This window comes from Lissotriton helveticus, chromosome 6 (assembly GCF_964261635.1).
Source record: "Lissotriton helveticus chromosome 6, aLisHel1.1, whole genome shotgun sequence".
NCBI classification, from domain to species: domain Eukaryota; kingdom Metazoa; phylum Chordata; class Amphibia; order Caudata; family Salamandridae; genus Lissotriton; species Lissotriton helveticus.
Window position 1 is genome coordinate 1,166,307,412 of NC_136067.1, and position 19,814 is coordinate 1,166,327,225.

General features: G+C 50.4%; 1 protein-coding gene across 14 annotated transcripts in view; it reads left to right on the forward strand.

Annotated features, from left to right (window-relative positions):
* AFDN (afadin, adherens junction formation factor) overlaps positions 1 to 19,814 on the forward strand; it is a 1,642,835-nt gene that overhangs the window by 1,349,045 nt on the left and 273,976 nt on the right. For all 14 annotated transcript variants that reach the window (XM_078648844.1, XM_078648846.1, XM_078648851.1 and 11 more), the window contains one exon: positions 11,548 to 12,609. In XM_078648844.1, coding sequence (XP_078504970.1) covers positions 11,548 to 12,609 — 1,062 coding nt within the window. The remainder of the gene's footprint in view (positions 1 to 11,547; positions 12,610 to 19,814) is intronic.

Genomic DNA, 19,814 nt, shown 5'->3' on the forward strand with positions numbered 1-19,814 from the left:
ATCTGGTTGGTAGGGGGACACAATCAGCAAGCCAGAGGCTGGGCCTGGGAATTAAAGTTCTACCTCTTGGATTCTTTTACAGACATTTTGATTAGAGAGGAGTGGGTATCCTAGCTAGCAGGCCCACCTTACAGATGACTGCCACACATAGGGAGGCCCCCTTTTCGGAACTTAGCAATAGATATCAAGCATTGTCTGATCTAGATTCCCAAGATTGGCGATTAGTAGCATTGATTACATCACCAATAACTTCTGAGGAGCCACATGTCACGCAGTTAGAGGCAACCCCAGACTATTCTAGCAATAATGCTGCTCCACCAGGGGACCCAATCAGAAATAATAGACCTCATCAACAACAAACTGATTCCATTGAACAAATTATTAGGGTTCAAGTATAGGCACTCTCTTTTAATCCCCAAGATATGAAAATCCCATCATGGAACGTGGCAGGTATAAAAACAAAGTTAATTGACCCTGACTGGTGCAATCTAGTAGGCGACTTGCATATATGCCTTCTGCAGGAGACTTGGGCTGTAGTGCAAGTGCACAGGGTGGGGTTTACCACATATTGTATCCAAGCTAAGCAGTCAACAGTTGCTCGCCCTGCTGGCGGCCTTCCGATATGGGTGAAAAACACATTGGCATGTTAAATTTAAATGTTAAACATCTGTTCAGACGAAATACTTGGGCTTGAACTGTGCTTGCTGAAAGGGAACACTCAAATTAGGTTATTTAATATATATAACCGATTTGGTAGTGCCCATAAGCTTTCCGGGACTATAACTACACTCACTAATTATCTTGACACCCTCCAGGGGAACCACCGACTGACAGTTACAGGTGATTTTAATACAACATACAAACCTGTTGACTATATACAGGACTTACTAGCAGAAGGAGATGAAACTAGAGGGATTCCTAAGCTCCAGATATCTCCAGTCAAGAAGCGTACTGGGGTTGGAGAACAAATTCTTTCATTTACTATTGGCTATGGGGTCCGTGCCTGCACTGGCAGGACACGCTCTGATAAAGAAGCACGTCACACCTTTAAGAGGGGTGACAGAAAAAGCAGAATCGAATATATACTTGTTGATCTCCAATTATGGGCAAATGTCAATGACATGGTCATTTTAAACAGGGAAGACAGTGACCATAATGCTTTGGCACTTACACTGTCTGGCTTATCATTACTACAAGGCCAGCCACAGTACAAGAGCACCCCAGTTATTACCAGTAATAATGATAAAAGGGTCAAATGGCCAATGATACTCGCCGATCAAACCGCTCTGCCAAAAATATACTTAGAAGTAGAGCAGGTCTTCCCTAGCTTGAGTAACAGTGATAATAGTAAAGATGACATTCTGGCCATATTCTTACAACTAAATGCCACACTTAGACCCTTATTTTATAGACAGTGTAGTAAAGCCCAACCAGCTCGCAGAACCGCCCCATGGTTCAAAGAGGCTTGTAAAACAGCAAGGGATGATCTTTTCACAGCAGTGAAGTTAAGACTCCATTCAGACATTAGTGATTGTAGGAAGCTCTATAAAGTTGCCCAAAACAAGGCCAAAAGAGACTGGGAATTTGAAAATTGGAGAATGTTTGTGGAGGCATCAAGACAAAAGAGTAGCCAACTGTTCTGGCATCTTCTGTCAAAGGGGTCACTTAGATTAGAAGCAGCAAACGATTTCCACAAACAGGCCAGTGTGTGGGAAGAGTACTTCAAACACTTATATGCAGGACAGGGTGAGGCCTCTGATCTGGGTCTACAACATAGATCGTTAAACCTGTCATCAATGGAGGAGACTGCCATTACTCTAGTGGAAACGATAACAGCAATAAAGTCACTACAGCAAGGGAAAGCCCCGGGACTGGACAAGCTTGCGGGAGACTTGTATAGGGCTGAGCCGGTCATAAGGGGACCTCTACTACAGGTGGTTTTAAATACGATTTTGAGGGGAGGAAAGATACCGGCGTCCTGGCGAGGCGCCGAAATCATCCCCATTTACAAAAAAGAGGACAAATGTTCTCCTGAAAGCTACAGGCCAATCAGCCTTATTGATGTCTCCCAAAAGCTTTTCTGTAAAATCGTCCTGAATAGGATCCAAAATTGGATTGAGGACAACAATGTCCTGTCGGATCTACAGGCAGGCTTTAGGGCATCCACCAGCACAATTGATCAAGTCTTCAGATTATCCAGTATTATAGGTATCTTTCATAGATTCACGTGCCTGAATCATTCCCCGTCGTCGGGGTGGGAGTCCCCGGTATATAAAAAGAGTAATGTCATATAGACATATACAGAGTAATAGGCCAGAGGCCTCTCATTAGTAACATATCCATGTCCTTTTGTAAAAAGGACCAAACTTTGGCCAAGAGCCAATCAGATATCACCACCCTCTAGAACCTTCCTGGAAGGAGCCCTAGTCCCTCAGATTTTCTACCGCTCGTCATGCTAAGGGAGTCTCATCTGAGCTCTGCTCAGTTTTTCTGGTATTCTTTACCTTTTTCAATATTTTTCTCTCAGAAATGTGTTCTCTGTGAGGAGTTTTTCAGTTGAGCATGGCTGACACTCCTAAAAAGGGTCTCTTTAGACCCTGTGCCTCTTGTGGGAAAAAGAGGCTTCATGTTGACCACTCTGCAAAGGATTGCAAGGTCTGCCGCACTTTTTCTAAGAAAACTCTGAAGGACAGAGAGGGACGCCTGCTGCTCTGGCTCCAGAGACTTAAAGACAAGGACCGGGTTGTCTCTTCAGGGGAGAGTGAGTGTTCCATCAAAAGTACTCATTCCTCTCCCAAAAGGCCTAGAACGTCATCCCCAGGACCATCTTTGGAGCCACCTCAAAAGAAGACGCCCAAGTCTTCAGAGGTTCGTTCAAAGGCCATGGCTGAGAAGGTTTCTCTTCAGGATACTACCTTCAAAAAGCCTGTCAGGACATCTTCAGTGGTGACTGTAACAACGTCGACGACAACAATCTCCACATCGATGGCATCGTCATTCTCCTCAACGTTGACGACTACTTCAGCCTCGTCGTCGACGGGTAGGTCCATTCCGTCTGTAATAATAGTTAAAAAATCGACGACGAAGCCCCCGTCGACGAGTGCTTCGTCATTGACGAAACAAAATTCATAGTCGATGACTAAAGCCCCATCGACGTCGATGAAACCTTCTTCATCGTCGACAAAATCCTCGTCGACGTCAGTGAAGCCTCCGTCGACAGTTTCTTCGTCGACGAAGCCATTGACGTCGACACCAGTGTCGCCGAAAACTAAGCTGTCGACGGGACCATCGACGACGTCTCCAGCGTCGACGCTGCCATCGACTAACAAAACACCGTCGACGACGCTGCCGTCGACAGTTCCATCGTCGACGAGGACGCCGCCGTCTACGCCAGCTATAACCATCGACGTTCCCCCGTCGACGATCATACCGTCGACGGGCTCACCGACAACAGGATCGCCTTCCTTGAAGTACTCGTATACACACTTCAGGATAACTAAGCGTACTTTAACGCCAGAATTGACCTCACCAAGTAGAGTCCAGCCACTGACGCCGGCTCAATTGTTGGACAGAGAGGAATCTGAGGATGGCTCACTGTTTCAGACTGCTACCAACCCATCAGAACTTAACATTAAAATCCATGAAAGTTCAGAGTGTGAATACCTGGATCAGGAAGGAATGGATTTCCAGGAGGAATATCACTCTACTCCACCTCTACCTTCACAACCTATGGTGTCTTCCAGCATCCATAGTGACGGATTTACAATTTCTCATTGCGGATTATAAGCAGTGGTTTCCTTCCAATCCGCCTCCTCCAGTAGGGCCGCAACCGCCAGTTGTGATACCTACCTCGCCCTAGGCCGCCTCCGCTGGTCATTCAACCGGACACTGCTTATTTGCTTCCTTTACAGTCTTCTGATGAAGAAGAGGAAGGAGGAGCACAGGATGAGGGCGAGCAGCAAGAGGAAGGAGAACTGTAGGAAGACGAATGGAATGAATACGTTATTCCAGCTCCGGCTTCCCCTGACCAAGCACAGGCAGACTCGCCTCCAGGAGACATCGGAGGATTCCACAACATCTTAGAAAAGGTTGCTTCAAGATTCAAAATCCAAATGACCACACAACCTCAGGATTGTTTCCTGTATGACTTTAAAGATCCATTTCAAAAGGCTGTGAGATCCATTCCCATTATTGAGTATATTTGGGATCAGGGGGTGAAAATAATGAAGAATCCTTCATCTTTGCCTCCAGTCCTACCTAGGCTCGACAAAAAGTATAAGGCTCCTGACACAGCTACTGAATGCCTTACAGGACACACAAAACCAGACTCTGTCATTACCCAAGCTGCGCAGCGTAAATCTAATAATCCATCGGCGGCGTTGACTGTGCCACCAGATAAAGAGGGTCGTAAACTGGATAACTTTGGCAAAAGGTTCTCATCCATGTTGGCCCTCACTGTATGAGCGGCTAACTCCTTAGCCCTGTTAGGGCGCTACAACCGCCAAATGTGGGCGGATATTGCTCCATATTTGGGTACTATCCCAGAAGACCAAAAAGAAGAAGCAAAAAAGATCCTTCTTGAGGGCGAACGTTCAGCCTCAGAAATGATCGATGTGGGAATGGATATCGCCTCCACAGGATTCAGACAATTGGCAGGGGCTGCGGTCCTAAGGCGCCAAGGGTGGCTTAAGGCCACATCTTTCCGACCCGAAGTGCAGGCCAAGATATTGGACATGCCGTTCGATGGCCAGCTACTGTTTGGGAAAGACATAGACGACATGCTGCAAGGTATTAAAAAAGATACTGAGACCGCGAAAGCCCTAGGTACTCTTCAGTTCAGAAATACTTACTTTCGGGGCTCCAGAGGAAGAGGACAACCTTCACGAGGTGGCTATCAGGGGTACAAATCATCGTACAACTCAAACCAGCAGTACAAACCCCAGTACCAACAAAGGCAGCAGCATCAAAATCAGTCATCATACAACAAATCTTCCTTTCGTGGACACGGAGGGAAGAAAGACACAGCCAGAAGGCAATGACCTTTTTCTACCGCAGGCCTCCATTTCTTCTCCACCTTACGCAGTTGGAGGAAAAATCTCATTTTTCCTCCACAATTGGCAGCAGATTACTACGGATCGCTGGGTCCTTCAGCTAGTCCAGTTCGTACATTCATTGGAGTTTGTGGAGACTCCTCCTTCGAATCCTCCACGTCCAATGAACCACAAGAATCTACATCTCCTACAAAAAGAACTCTCTATAATGCTTCACAAAAGAGCTATAGAAAAAGTGCCTCGGGATCAGAAAGGCAAAGGATTCTATTCCCGATTCTTCCTAATAAGGAAGAAGGAGAAAAAATGGAGACCTATATTGGACTTACGAGACCTCAACGGATACCTCAAGAAACAGTCGTTCCGTATGGTGTCCATTCAGGAGGTGCTGCAGCTCCTCGTTTCAAAAGACTTCATGGTGTCTTTAGACCTCCAAGATGCCTATTTCCACATACCGATCCACAAAAACCACAGACAATTCCTCAGGTTTGCGGTGGCGGACAGACACTACCAATTTAGGGTGCTGCCCTTCGGATTGAAATCGGCTCCTCGCATTTTTACAACGTGTCTGTCTCCTGTGGCAGCATATCTTCGCCAACACCATCACCAAGTCTTCCCCTACTTGGACGACTGGCTCGTCAAGGCACCTACTTTCGCAGGCGTGAGCAGGTCCTCAGACGCCTGTCTGCAACTCTTCGAAAACCTGGGACTCGCTCTCAACCAAGAAAAGTCTGTACTTCAGCCTTCCCAACGCCTCACTTTCTTAGGGGCAGTCCTGGATACGGATCAGGAAAAAGCCTTTCCTTCACAGGAACGTCAGCTCAAACTCAGGTCTCTAGCAGCCCGGATTCAGGCCAAGAAGACCATCACGGTGCGCCTGTACAAGTCATTATTGGGGATGATGTCCTCCAACATCCTGCTGATCCCACACTGCCGTCTTCGTATGCGGCTGCTGCAGGAGGCACTATCCACTCAGTGGATCCAGTGTGCAGGATCCTTCGACGATCTAATCCGGATCACTCCATTCATTGTGCAGGCCCTAGACTGGTGGCTTCAACCTCAAAATCTGGACCAGGGCCTTCCATTCCTACTACCAATCTCTCCACATGTGATCAGAACAGATGCTTCATTGGAGGGAAGGGGTGCGTATCTGCAAGGACTCCAGATCAATGGGCTATGGTCTCAGACAGAAAAGCAGCTGCATATCAACCTTCTCGAATTGTGGGCAGTCTACCTGGCACTAAGAGCATTCCTGCCTCGGATCAAGGATTCCCCAGTGCTTGTGAGAACGGACACCACCACCACAATGCACTATCTGAACAAGCAAGGGGGAACTCGATCTCTGACGCTGTCGCTAGAATCTCTATTTGGAAGTGGCTGCTTCGAAACAATATTTCTTTACGGGCAGAGTATGTCCCAGGGGCAGACAATACCCTGGCGGACTCTCTAAGCAGGCAACGCTCCATCTGCCACGAGTGGGAGCTGGATCAACATCTTCTCAACTCCGTATTCTCCCGTTGGGGCAAACCTCACCTGGATCTGTTTGCGACACAACTCAACGCAAAATGCCAATACTACGCAAGCTGGCATCCCCAGAAGGGGTCTCTCGGGAATGCATTTTCCATCGCATGGTGCAACGTCTTCGCCTACGCATTTCCTCCAGTTCCCCTGATTCCCAGGGTTCTCAGGAAAATGAAGGCGGAGCATTGCACCCTAATCCTGCCAACACTGGTTTACGGAACTTCACCTCAGGTCGCTGGAACCGCCAATTCCATTCAGGCCAAGCCAGACTCTCCTGACAATGAACCACGGGCAAGTCCAACATCCGGATCCACGATCTCTCAAATTATCGGCTTGGCTCCTGAGTACAGAGAGTTCCAGAACGTAGACATTCCTCAAGAATGCAGGGTAGTCTTGGCCCGGGCCCGGGCCGACAGTATCAACAAGACGTATTCCCTGAAGTGGAAAAGATTCTGTATATGATGTAAGACAAACAGGATACACCCATTTGAATCTTCGCCAGCACAGATCCTGCCTTATCTGCTTCATTTGGCTCACTCGGGGTTGGCCCACGCCTCAATAAAAGTTCACCTGGTGGCTGTATCTCCGTATAGGCGTTCTTAGTCTGGTGTTTCTCTCTGGTCCAATAGACTGATCAAGCAGTTTCTGAAAGGATTGTTCAGGACATTCCCTCCAGTGAGGGCTTTGCCACCCACCTGGCAGCTCAACATCGTACTGGCTCAGTTAATGAAACACCCCTTTGAGCCAATACACAAAGCTGAAATCAAATATCTATCATGGAAAGCAGCTCTCTTACTAGCGCTCACATCAGCAAGGAGAGTGAGTGAGCTCCAGGCCTTCTCCATTCAAGATCCTTTCTTACAGTTCAAACAGGACAGAGTTATCTTAAGAACTAATCCTAAATTCACACCAAAGGTTCCATCCAACTTTCACCTGAATGAACCTATAGTTCTGCGGTCCTTCTTCCCGAACCCAAGCACCGCAGCAGAAAGGTCTCTCCATTCCTTAGATCTCAAGAGATGTCTGAAGTTCTACATCCATAGAACAGAACAATTTCGAAAATCCAACCAACTATTTATTGCCTTTACCAGGCCCAGGAAAGGACTTCCATTGACAAAGCAGTCCATCTCAAGGTGGATCTCGGCAGCCATTACTTTCTGCCACCAGCAGGAAGGACATCCTCTGCATTCTAAAGTCCGGGCCACTCCACTAGAGCAGTCTCCACCTCTATGGCGCTCTTCGCTGGGGTACCCATCATCGACATATGCAGAGCGGCGACATGAAAGACACCTCATACCTTCACCAAACACTACTGCTTGGATTTAGAGCTGATGAAGGATGCAGCGGTGGGTCAAGCGGTGCTACGCCATCTATTTCACTAGAGGTGAGCCTTCTTCCTTTAATCCCTCCATCCTATTACCTTCTTGCACATTTCTCTATGTTTAGAGTATCGTATTACTTACTGTATTTCATGATTGATATTCTATTATCATGTGATTTTAAAGCTTGTTCTCTAAGAAATGTGCTGGTTATTGCTTGCTACTCCAATTCAGGCATGTGAATCTATGAAAGATACCTATAATACTGGATAAGAAATGCGTTACTTACCTGTAACTGCAGTTATCCAGTATTGGTATCTTTCATAGATTCACATGCAACCCACCCACCTCCCCTGGAAGGGCTCACCTTGGTTCTCTCAGTAGGTACTACTTAGCACTGTGCTTACAAAAATCTGAGGGACTAGGGCTCCTTCCAGGAAGGTTCTAGAGGGTGGTGATATCTGATTGGCTCTTGGCCAAAGTTTGGTCGTTTTTACAAAAGGACATGGATATGTTACTAACGAGAGGCCTCTGGCCTATTACTCTGTATATGTCTATATGACATTACTCTTTTTAGGTCTCGTCCTTTACCATTGCGAAGCAATGGGAAATGGGGGAGAATTCAAGTGCTCGAACTGATTGTCAAACCACTTTTTTCCGTGGCGTTTTCTTCGAGTGCACGTACAGGCACGCGCATTTGGCCCATACACTTTCATGGCCATCTGTTCCTCAATGTCCCTCCCACCCTTCGTTTGATCTTGCCGCGAGTTCAGGCTAATGGCCCTCCCCAGCCACGCAACGCCACTCAGCCACGCAACGCCACTCACACGCGCAACGCCACTCAGCCACGCAACGCCACTCAGCCACGCAACGCCACTCAGCCACGCAACGCCACTCAGCCACGCAACGCCACTCACGCGCGCAACGCCACTCACGCGCGCAACGCCACTCACGCGCGCAACGCCACTCACACGCGCAACGCCACTCACACGCGCAACGCCACTCACACGCGCAACGCCACTCACACGCGCAACGCCACTCACACACGCAACGCCACTCAGCCACGCAACGCCACTCAGCCACGCAACGCCACTCAGCCACGCAACGCCACTCAGCCACGCAACGCCACTCAGCCACGCAACGCCACTCAGCCACGCAACGCCACTCAGCCACGCAACGCCACTCAGCCACGCAACGCCACTCAGCCACGCAACGCCACTCAGCCACGCAACGCCACTCAGCCACGCAACGCCACTCAGCCACGCAACGCCACTCAGCCACGCAACGCCACTCAGCCACGCAACGCCACTCAGCCACGCAACGCCACTCAGCCACGCAACGCCACTCAGCCACGCAACGCCACTCAGCCACGCAACGCCACTCACACATTGTGGGTGCAGATTGTGGGTGCAGATTGTGGGTGCAGATTCAGAGTGCAGATTGTGGGTGCAGATTGTGGGTGCAGATTGTGGGTGCAGATTGTGGGTGCAGATTGTGGGTGCAGATTGTGGGTGCAGATTGTGGGTGCAGATTGTGGGTGCAGATTGTGGGTGCAGATTGTGGGTGCAGATTGTGGGTGCAGATTGTGGGTGCAGATTCAGGGTGCAGATTGTGGGTGCAGATTGTGGGTGCAGATTCAGAGTGCAGATTCAGAAAAAACTCAGCAGCACCACCACCATTGCAATGCAATAGGTCTCGTTTTAACGCAAATTTAAGCTATAGGCCTTGTAAATGACAAAGCCTTTTATTTATGTTCCAAAAACCAGAACGCAAAAATAAAGGGCATTATCATTTACAATGCTAATAGTTCAGACTCGCGTTATTGCGAGACCTATTGCATTTCCAATGCTTGTTATATACCGGGGACTCCCACCCCGACGACGGGGAATGATTCAGGCATGTGAATCTATGAAAGATACCAATACTGGATAACTGCAGTTACAGGTAAGTAACGCATTTCTTTCTTATGCTCATATGGAAGGAAGTGACTGTGGGCAGAGGTCATCTGTACGTTGTGTTCATGGATTTAAAAACAGCTTTCGATTCGATCGATCGCACCCATCTGTGGTCCACTCTGAAAGATATTGGCCTCCTAACGTACCTACTTAACATTCTGATCCGACTGCATCACAATACCTTTGCAAAGGTTAGGTGGAATTTGGATGGAAGTCTCTCCAAGGATATAAGGATAAATAAAGTTGTTCATCAAGACTGTGTTCTGGCCCCAACATTGTTCACTCTTTTTATTAATGGGTTGATAGGGGAGCTGTTTAATTGTGGTGGTGATCCCCCAAAATTAGCAGGCAGTGTATTGCCCTGTCTGCTTTTTGCGGATGATACCCTACTTATCGCCAGGACCCTATTGGGATTCAGAACCTCCTGAACAAATTTGACAAAGCCTGCAAAGACAAGGAGTTAGTCATAAATTGCTCAAAGACCAAATATATGAAATTTAATCCATTTAATTTACACAAAGTTAAAATAATGCTACAAAGTCAGGCCCTTGAGCAGGTTAGTGCATTCGACTACCTAGGTGTACGTATCAGTGATAAGCTGGCTTGGGCACCACAAATTGAAAAAAGCACCTTGGCCCTCCAACATGCCGATTGTGCTATAGTGCGAAGGGCTAGAGCTTCCCCGTTCCGGCCACTCTCCTCCATTCTAGAACTCCATAGGGCAAAAGGCTTAGGTGCAGCCCTTTATGGGGCAGAGCTATGGGGGCTGGAAAATCGGAAAGATATGGTCCTTGCCGAAAATAAATTCATTAGGGCAACACTGAACTTGCCTGTAAACACTCCTCTCCTGCAACATAGACTCGATCTTGGCCTTAGACCTATCAGCCATTTTGCTATCCTTAGGGCTCTTCTGTTCTGGGTTAGTATTTGGACTAGCGACACTCAGGTCCCGCTCAGGAAGGCCCTGGCAGAATTAATTGCTCTGCAAAGACAAACAGGTTGCATTAAATGGCTTAATATGATTAAGCATTGGTTCTCAAGGCTAGGATTAGGGCCCCTATGGGAGGACCCGGGGTCCATTAGAAAATCAATGGTTCCTCTACTTAAAAAAAGGTTCTGGAAGTTCATAGATTGTCAAAGTATGGCACTTTAACCTCTAGTTTTCTTTATTTTAAAGGATGTGTTGGTTTTGAGCGGCTTATGGATGTCATTGAACCACCCTAGGCAAGAGCCTTGTGTATCAAATGTAGGTATGGTTCATTGCCTCTGAACTCAAGAAGAAGTACCTGGGAAAATGAATCCATATTGTCAGTATGTCCCACCTCTCTAGCTTCCCCTGAGACCCTTAGAAACAGAAAACATAGCAGTTCGTATTACTGCATCTATATTAACAGAATCCTACTTAGGAAATCTTGATGGTCAGTTTGTCACATACTTCAGCTTTGTTCTTTTCGTGAGTGCTGCAGTGTACTTGCCATTAGAGTAAATCTTCCCTTGACTAGAATATTACGAATATTGCATATAAAAGCATTCCAAAGAGATGATTTATTTCACTAAGGAGAATGTGTCTTATTAACTTATCAAAACAGCTGTGCAGAAAAAAGGCATATTCCTATTTGTTATCCATTTAATGCAAAATTATACTTTTAATACTGCTTATGTTAATTATGAACCTGTTTTAATTGCAATATATTTTTTATTTAGCATGATACATACTGTCAAGAAGAACTACGAGATGATCACATTTTCCAGCCAGAAAGAAATCGGTTGGAGCCTGTCTTGCGCAAGGATGTGGAGTACATTGATCGAAAGCAGGAAACAGATACATGGACGAACCAAAGTTCTTCTGTGGAGTCCAGCACATCAAGTCAGGAGCATCTGAACCATTCATCTAAGCCTGCCTCCACTAGCTCCACTGCAAACAGAACTGGTCCAGGGCGTTGGAAAACTCCTCTCCCTGCCGAATCTGCACCGGTGGCAGTTTCCCAGCCTATCAGGACAGACCTCCCTCCCCCGCCCCCGCCCCCACAAGTGCACTATCCATCTGAATATGAAGGAGCATCGGTTGATATGCCTCTCCCACCTCCACCACCTGCAAGCATGCTGAGCTCGCAGACTAATTCCCAAGCTGCTGCTACAGAGCGGAGGAAGCGAGAGGAACATCAACGGTGGTATGAAAAAGAAAAAGCACGCTTGGAAGAAGAGCGGGAAAGGAAGAGGCGTGAGCAGGAGAGGAAACTAGGTCAGATGCGTCCTCAGCCCCAAATGCCCGTTCATCCACTTATGCTACCCACTCAGCCTTCACCCACCACATCTGTAGCTCAGCAGGTATTTAAGTCAGAAAAGCCTGCCACGTTACAGAGACCCCTGGAAACTGTAATTCGTGAGCTTCAACCTCAACAGCAGCCCCGCACCATTGAGCGAAGGGACCTTCAGTACATCACCATCAGCAAGGAAGAGCTGTCCTCCAGTGACAGCCTATCACCAGATCCCTGGAAGCGCGATGCCAGGGAGAAGCTGGAGAAGCAGCAGCAAATGCACATTGTCGACATGCTAAGCAAGGAAATCCATGACCTCCAAAGCAAGCTTGATCGCACAGCGGAGGAGAATGACCGTCTACGCAAGCTCATGCTGGAGTGGCAGTTTCAGAAGCGACTTCAGGAATCCAAGCAGAAGGACGAGGATGACGATGATGATGATGAAGAGGATGACGACGTGGACACCATGCTGATAATGCAGCGGTTGGAATCTGAAAGACGAGTTAGGGTAATTTTAAATATTGCATGCTTTTTGTACTTTATTCATTCTTTTCAAGATGAGCCTCTGTGTTTTTATTATGAAATGTCACCAATTAATGAATGCATGGTCTCTTCAAACTTAGTGTGTATTGGCGGACTGCATTTCTTTTCACTACTGGAGTTCATATTTTTGTCTTTCTTCAGATGTCCTTTTTCAGTTCAACGAAACCAATTTATTGCTCTCATCAAGAATGCAAGCCTAACCAGCCAGGGTCATGGTACCTACATTGCCTATGTTTGCATCAGTTATATAGACCAATAGAGTACTGCCTGACTTAGTCGATACAGATTCACTTCCTGTACCATCATCCAGTGCTATTTTTTGCCCCCTTTAATGTCATTTCCGCAGTGGTATCTTAAACTCAGCTCCACGCAAACATTTCATTTCAACTCTGACCCTCTGCAAACAAAAGCACAGTGCAAACCAAGATTCTTGATGTTGGGCTTAATTTACATATTACTGTTGTCAATTCACTTTATAAAATACAGATAAGACCGATTCAAATCTCAAAACTTCCTAGTTTAGGGCCTAAGTCTAACCTTGTTATGCTCACCTACTTTCTCATAGCATATCAAAAAAGCCATTTTCAAATGTAAATTCCATATAATCTGGATTAGCAGATTTTTAATATAGTGATGTTTCTCTGCCCTGATGTAAAATTAGTCACTATGGAAAGTGTTCCGCTGTTGTAATCTTTTTGTTACCTTATGCTCTGTATTTAGTCTTCTTTAATGCACAGGTTTTGCCCTAGTTGTGGCGTCTTGGTACTGGTAAGTTTGGGATGACTACTGACTCTGACAAGACATATCGATTTTCGGAAAAAGGAAGGTTTCTAAGGCTCTCTGAAAGGCATACTCTTATACGATTTATTTTAAGTGTAGTAGAAGGGGGTTACATTGCTTTGTGTCACACACTGCGAGGGCACAAGTCACCCATGCTTCTTAGATTTTGGGGCATGATAAATCTTTACAGTAGAGGAATAAAGTTCTCCGGAAAGTTCATAATGTTTGAACCAGATCGAGGGAAAGGATAGACCTTTATTCTGCAGTACTTTATGAACTTTGCACAAAGGCTTAAATGTTAAATTATCTCAACAATTGACAACCAATGAAGTGCCTGGAAATTAGGAGGATTCCGTTCCTTTCATCAGATGCCACAGGATTTAAACTGTATCATACTGAAGCAGCTGTAAGCTTTGCATCTGAAAGAAACAGGTTAGTATTAGATTCCTTACCTTAGAATATCCCCAGGCGTCAGTCTGGATCCGGAAACTTTTGCGTAGCAGTACCCCTGCGCGTCGGTAGGCGTCGTCTGCGGCTCCGCGTCCGTCGTTGGCGTCGTGCGCCATGATGACGTCGCTGGAGTATATAGACGCCGCCTCCGCGCGCTGACGTCAGTGCTTCTTTTTTCCGCGCCAGTTAGCGCAGCTCCGAAGAGCAGTACTCCGGTCTTTTGACCAAAGTTTTTGATTACTTATCTACTCTTAAGGTGCCGGTAGGATGCCCGGTTTTAAGAATTGTGACGGGTGTGACCGCACGATGTCGGTCACGGACCATCACCGACTCTGCCTCCGGTGCCTGGGCCCGGACCACGACGTGGACTCCTGCGTCGTTTGCCGGGCCTTGACGAGTAAGGCTAGACGGGAGCGGTCCCGCAAGCTACTCGAGCTCCGGGTGTCGGCCCCGCGTCGAGAGCGGTCCCGGTCCGGCCGGAGGTCGAGGGAGCGGTCGAGGGAGCGGTCGCGGAGCCGTCAGGAGCGCTCCGGAAGTCGTCACCATTCCTCTGGTTCCTCAGGTAGGAAGCACAAGAAGTCGGGGCGTCGTCACCGTACCCCCGACTCCCCCCGACGCTCGCGCGATGCGGCCGGGGGTTCGGGTGGCCCCACTCCCGCGGCTCCGCGTGAGTCGCCGGCGCGGCCTGCTCCATACCCTACGGTCCCTGGCGCGTCGCGCGAGGAGATAGAGGAGTTCCTCATGGCCATGAGGGCACTGTCTCCTCCGACGGGGCCTACGGCGCCTGCGGGCCCGGCGGTCCCGTCCGGGGGCCCGAGCGGTTCGGGTGCTCCTGCCCCGACGCCGTCGGGTGCTCCGGCCCGACGCCGCCGGCGGCTCCGGCCCCGGCGCCGCAGGGCCCTTCAGGGTCAACGCCGGCCGGTCCACCGTACCTCTCCGACGCCGATTCCATCGGGGCAACCCATGGTGCCGGCTCCGCGCGGCGCCGGGACTCCGGCGCCGGCTCCGGGCGGCGCCACCCCCATTCCCTCTCCGACTCCGGACGCGGAGTCGGACCGGCGTCGCCCGACGCCGAGTCCGGCGCCGAGGGGGCCCATTGACCCCGAGGAGCCGGTCTACATTGTTGACCCAGAATATGGTGAGGATGTAGATTATGGAGAGGATTGGGAGGCGTCTGAGGACGCTCTGACCCGCGAGTGTCAGTATGACGTGGACTGGACAGGTGACTTGGGTGACGCCAGTGGTCTGGATGACTCCCCCAACCCTGGCTTTGTCTCGCCTCCTACCGTGGCTACGGAGGAGGGGGCTGCTTATTCAGTGGTGTTGATGAGGGCTGCCAAGGCCTTACACCTTGAGCTCCCCGTCGCGGCCGTGAGGACTAACATCCTCACTGAGGTACTCAAACCGCAGTCATGCCCACAGGAGCCACTGCTGCCGTTCAATGAGGCCTTGACTGACGTTCTTTTAGGCACGTGGTCCAGGCCCGCTTCAGGTTCGCCTGTTGACAGGAACGTGGCCAGACGCCACCGTCCGTGTACGGATGACCCAAAGTTCTTGTCCACCCATCCCACCCCTGAGAGCCTGGTGATCCAGGCCTCGACTTCCCAGTCCGCATTCCCGTCGGCCCCGCCCGACCGGGAATCTAAGAGGTACGACCAGTATGGTAAGAAGGTCTTTTCGTCCCTGAGTCTGGGACTGCGGTCTTGCAACACCGCATGCCTCTTAGGCCGCTACACCCACTCTCTGTGGGATACGGTCGCAGAAGCGCTGCCTGAATGCCCGCAGGAGGTACGGGCTAAGCTCGGCAAGGCTATGATTGAGGGCCGAGAAGCAGCGAGATACTCCATACGGTGTGGTCTTGATACGACCGACTCACTGGGCAGAGCGATGTCCACGACGGTGGCGATTCGTCGCCACGCCTGGCTGAGGTCCGCCAATTTTTCGGCAGATGTCCAGAATGCATTGATGGACATGCCGTTTGATGGCTGTCGCCTGTTTGGCGACAAAGCGGACCACGCGCTGGAACGCTTCAAGGACTCCAGGGTCACGGCCAAGTCCTTGGGTCTCTCGACCCAGCGCCAGCAAACTGGTTCGTTTCGCTCCTTTCGTGGCCACGGAACGGGCGGTCCCACACGTGCTGCCAGCCACGCGCCGCAACAGACTTCTCAACGCGGCGGCGGCCGTGGGAACCGCCGTGGTGGCGGTCGGGGACAGCGGCGAGGTCAGGCCACACCTCCCCCCGCAGCTTCCGCCTCTAAATCCTCCTAGTCCGTGCTTTCAGGCCCATGTGACGCCGGTAGGCGGCAGGGTTCGCCATCACCTCTGCCACTGGCGCACGATCACATCGGACAGGTGGGTGCTGCAGCTCGTCCGAAGGGGCTACTCCCTCCCCTTCGAGACCTCTCCTCCAGCCATGCCACCGCAGAACCACCGTGTGTCGGGGGACCACTTGACACTTCTGCAGGGGGAAGTTACGGCCCTCTTGGCCAAGGGGGCCATCGAGCGCGTTCCTGGGCCAGAAGTAGGGTGTGGTTGCTATTCCCACTACTTTCTGGTGCCCAAGAAGGATAAAGGGGGCCTACGTCCTATCTTGGATCTACGGAACGTCAACGGCTTCCTCCGGAAGGAGAAGTTCAAGATGTTGACTTTGGCTCAGGTCTTGGCTGCTCTAGACCCGCTAGACTGGATGGTTGCGTTGGACTTGCAGGATGCGTATTTTCACATCCCCGTCCTGCCGGCCCACCGGCGTTACCTACGGTTCACGGTAGGCCACGAGCACTTTCAGTTTGTCGTGCTCCCATTCGGCCTTACCAGCGCCCCACGGGTGTTCACGAAAGTGATGGCGGTGGTCGTAGCTCATCTGCGCCGGTTAGGGGTTTCAGTCTTCCCCTACCTCGACGACTGGTTGTTGAAGGCGGGCTCGCCCCAAACAGTCGTCCACCACCTTCAGATGACGGCAGACCTCCTGCACGAGCTGGGGTTTTCCATCAATGTGCCGAAATCACACCTGTGTCCCTCTCAAAAGCTCATTTTCATTGGAGCGGTTCTCGACTCGGCGCAGTTTCGGGTTTATCCTCCGGAACGGCGAGTCCGGGATATACAGGCCTTGATTCCCATCTTTCAGCCGTTGTCCCGGGTTTCGGTCAGGTTGACGCTGCGGCTGCTGGGGCTGATGGCTTCCTGCATCCTTCTGGTGCATCACGCCCGGTGGCGGATGCGGGCTCTGCAGTGGGACCTGAAGTTTCAGTGGGCCCAGCATCAGGGCAACTTGTCCGACCATGTCTTGATCTCGGAGGGCACTGCGAGACAACTGCAGTGGTGGCTTACGGACCGCGATTGGGTCAGAGGCAGATCCCTCTCCCTTCCCCAACCGGAGCACGTGGTTGTGACGGACGCGTATCTCCAGGGCTGGGGAGGCCACTTGGGAGAGGCGGAGATCAGAGGCATCTGGTCTCCGGCGGAGTCCCGGCTCCATATAAACCTGTTGGAGCTGCGGGCGATCCGTCTAGCACTGAAGGCATTCCTCCCCTTTGTCAACGGGAGTGTAGTGCAGGTGTTCACGGACAACTCCACCGCCATGTGTTTCTGCAACAAGCAGGGCGGAGTGGGGTCGTGGACCCTTTGCCAGGAGGCTCTGCGTCTCTGGCAATGGCTGGAACGTCAGAGCGTGACTCTGACGGTTCAACACCTGGCAGGTTCTCTGAACGCCAGGGCGGACGAACTCAGCCGTCGGTGCTCGGTGGATCACGAATGGCGTCTGAACTCGGACGTGGCGAAAGGCCTCTTTCTGCAATGGGGAGAGCCTTGGTTAGATCTATTCGCCACAGAAGAGAACGCGCAATGTCATCAGTTCTGCGCGTTGGAGTTTCCAAGACAGCACTCGCACGGCGACGCCTTTCGGCGCGAGTGGAGTTGCGGTCTGTTGTACGCCTTTCCGCCTATACCACTTCTGCCCAGAGTGCTGAAGAAGATCAGGCGCGACCGGGCCCAAGTTATCCTTGTGGCTCCGGACTGGGCTCGAAGGTACTGGTATCCCGAGCTACTCAGCATGTCAGTCGGTCCCTCGATCCGCCTGCCCCTTCGGGAGGACCTTCTGTCGCAGCAGCAGGGGACGGTCCTCCACCCGAACCTGTCCAGTCTCCACCCGAACCTGTCCAGTCTCCACCTCCATGCGTGGAGATTGAGCGGCGACAGTTGAGGCCATTTGACTTGCCTCCTGAAGTTTGTGATGTGATTCTGGCAGCCAGGCGTCCCTCCACAAAGTCGGTATACGCCTGCCGGTGGAACAGATTTGTGGCATGGTGCACAGCAAAGGCTGTGGATCCCCTTTCTGCCCCTCTCTCCGAGGTTCTCCTCTTTCTTCTCTCTCTTGCCCAGCAGGGCTCTGCTCTGGGCACCATCAAGGGCTACCTTTCTGCCCTTTCGGCCTTTCTAAGGCTACCTGATCAACCTTCTTTGTTCAAGTCCCCTATTGTAACGAGATTCTTGAAGGGCATCACGCACATGTATCCACCTGTTCCGTTCGTGATGCCTCAGTGGGACTTGAACCTGGTTCTGACCTTCTTGATGTGCGCTCCTTTTGAGCCACTTCATTCCTGTCCTCTCCGTCTCCTGACTTTAAAGACGGCCTTCCTGGTTGCCATCACCTCTGCCAGGAGAGTGAGTGAGCTCCAGGCTCTTTCTGTCAAACCTCCTTTCATGTCCATTCATCCAGACAAGGTGGTTCTGAGAACTAGACCTTCTTTCCTGCCCAAAGTAGTTTCTGTTTTTCACATCGGGCAGTCCATCACCATACCCTCCTTCTTCCCGCCTCCGCATCCTTCAAAGGATGAAGAGCGGCTCCATCGTCTGGACCCAAAACGTGCGCTTTCATTTTATATGGATCGCACACGCCAGTTCCGGGTGGATGACCAACTGTTTGTTGGCTACGTGGGTGCAAAGAAGGGAAGGGCGGTGCATAAACTAACCATCTCTCGGTGGGTCGTCCTGTGCATCAAAGCGTGTTACTCTTTAGCTCGGAAGGAGCCTCCTGTTGGGCTGAGAGCCCATTCCACTCGGGCCACGGCGGCTACCACTGCCCTGGGCCGGGGAGGCCCCTTTGCAGGACATTTGTCAGGCAGCTACGTGGGCCTCGCTGCACACGTTGGCAAGGCACTACTGACTGGACAGTCAAGTCCGGAGGGATGGCTTCTTTGGCCGTTCTGTCCTCCAGGACTTTCTGGTGTAGGCTGTATTGGTTCGCAGACCCACCTCCGGGGTTGGTATTGCTGGGGTATCTATTCTAAGGTAAGGAATCTAATACTAACCTGTTTCTTTCAGATGAACAAGTTACTTACCTTCGGTAACGATATATCTGTAAGAAACAGTAGTTAGTATTAGATTCCTTACCGCCCCGCCCATCCTCCCCATTCTGCGAACTGATACATAGGGTTAAGGTCATCCCCTTCAGGGCCCTAGTTTCGCATGGCACCAGTGTTGGTTCTTACATGGCTCTGCGTGTTCTGGCGCGGAAAAGCTGTGTGCAAAGAACTGACGTCAGCGCGCGGAGGCGGCGTCTATATACTCCAGCGACGTCATCACGACGCCAACGACGGACGCGGAGCCGCAGGGGCCGCCTGCAGACGACGCCTACCGACGCGCAGGGGTACTGCTACGCAAAAGTTTCCGGATCCAGACTGACGCCTGGGGATATTCTAAGGTAAGGAATCTAATACTAACTACTGTTTCTTACAGATATATCGTTACCGAAGGTAAGTAACTTGTTCTTCAGGTTAAACAAAGTCCTAGGTAATTAATGTTTGTAAGAGAACCAAGGCCAATACTGTCTGGCAGAAATATGTATATCTTGTTATACAATTTAAAGTTGTCAAAACTCACTTGGCAGCCATAATTTAACACATCCATTAGAGAGATGCTTTTTAAATGAGCTGGAAAGATTTC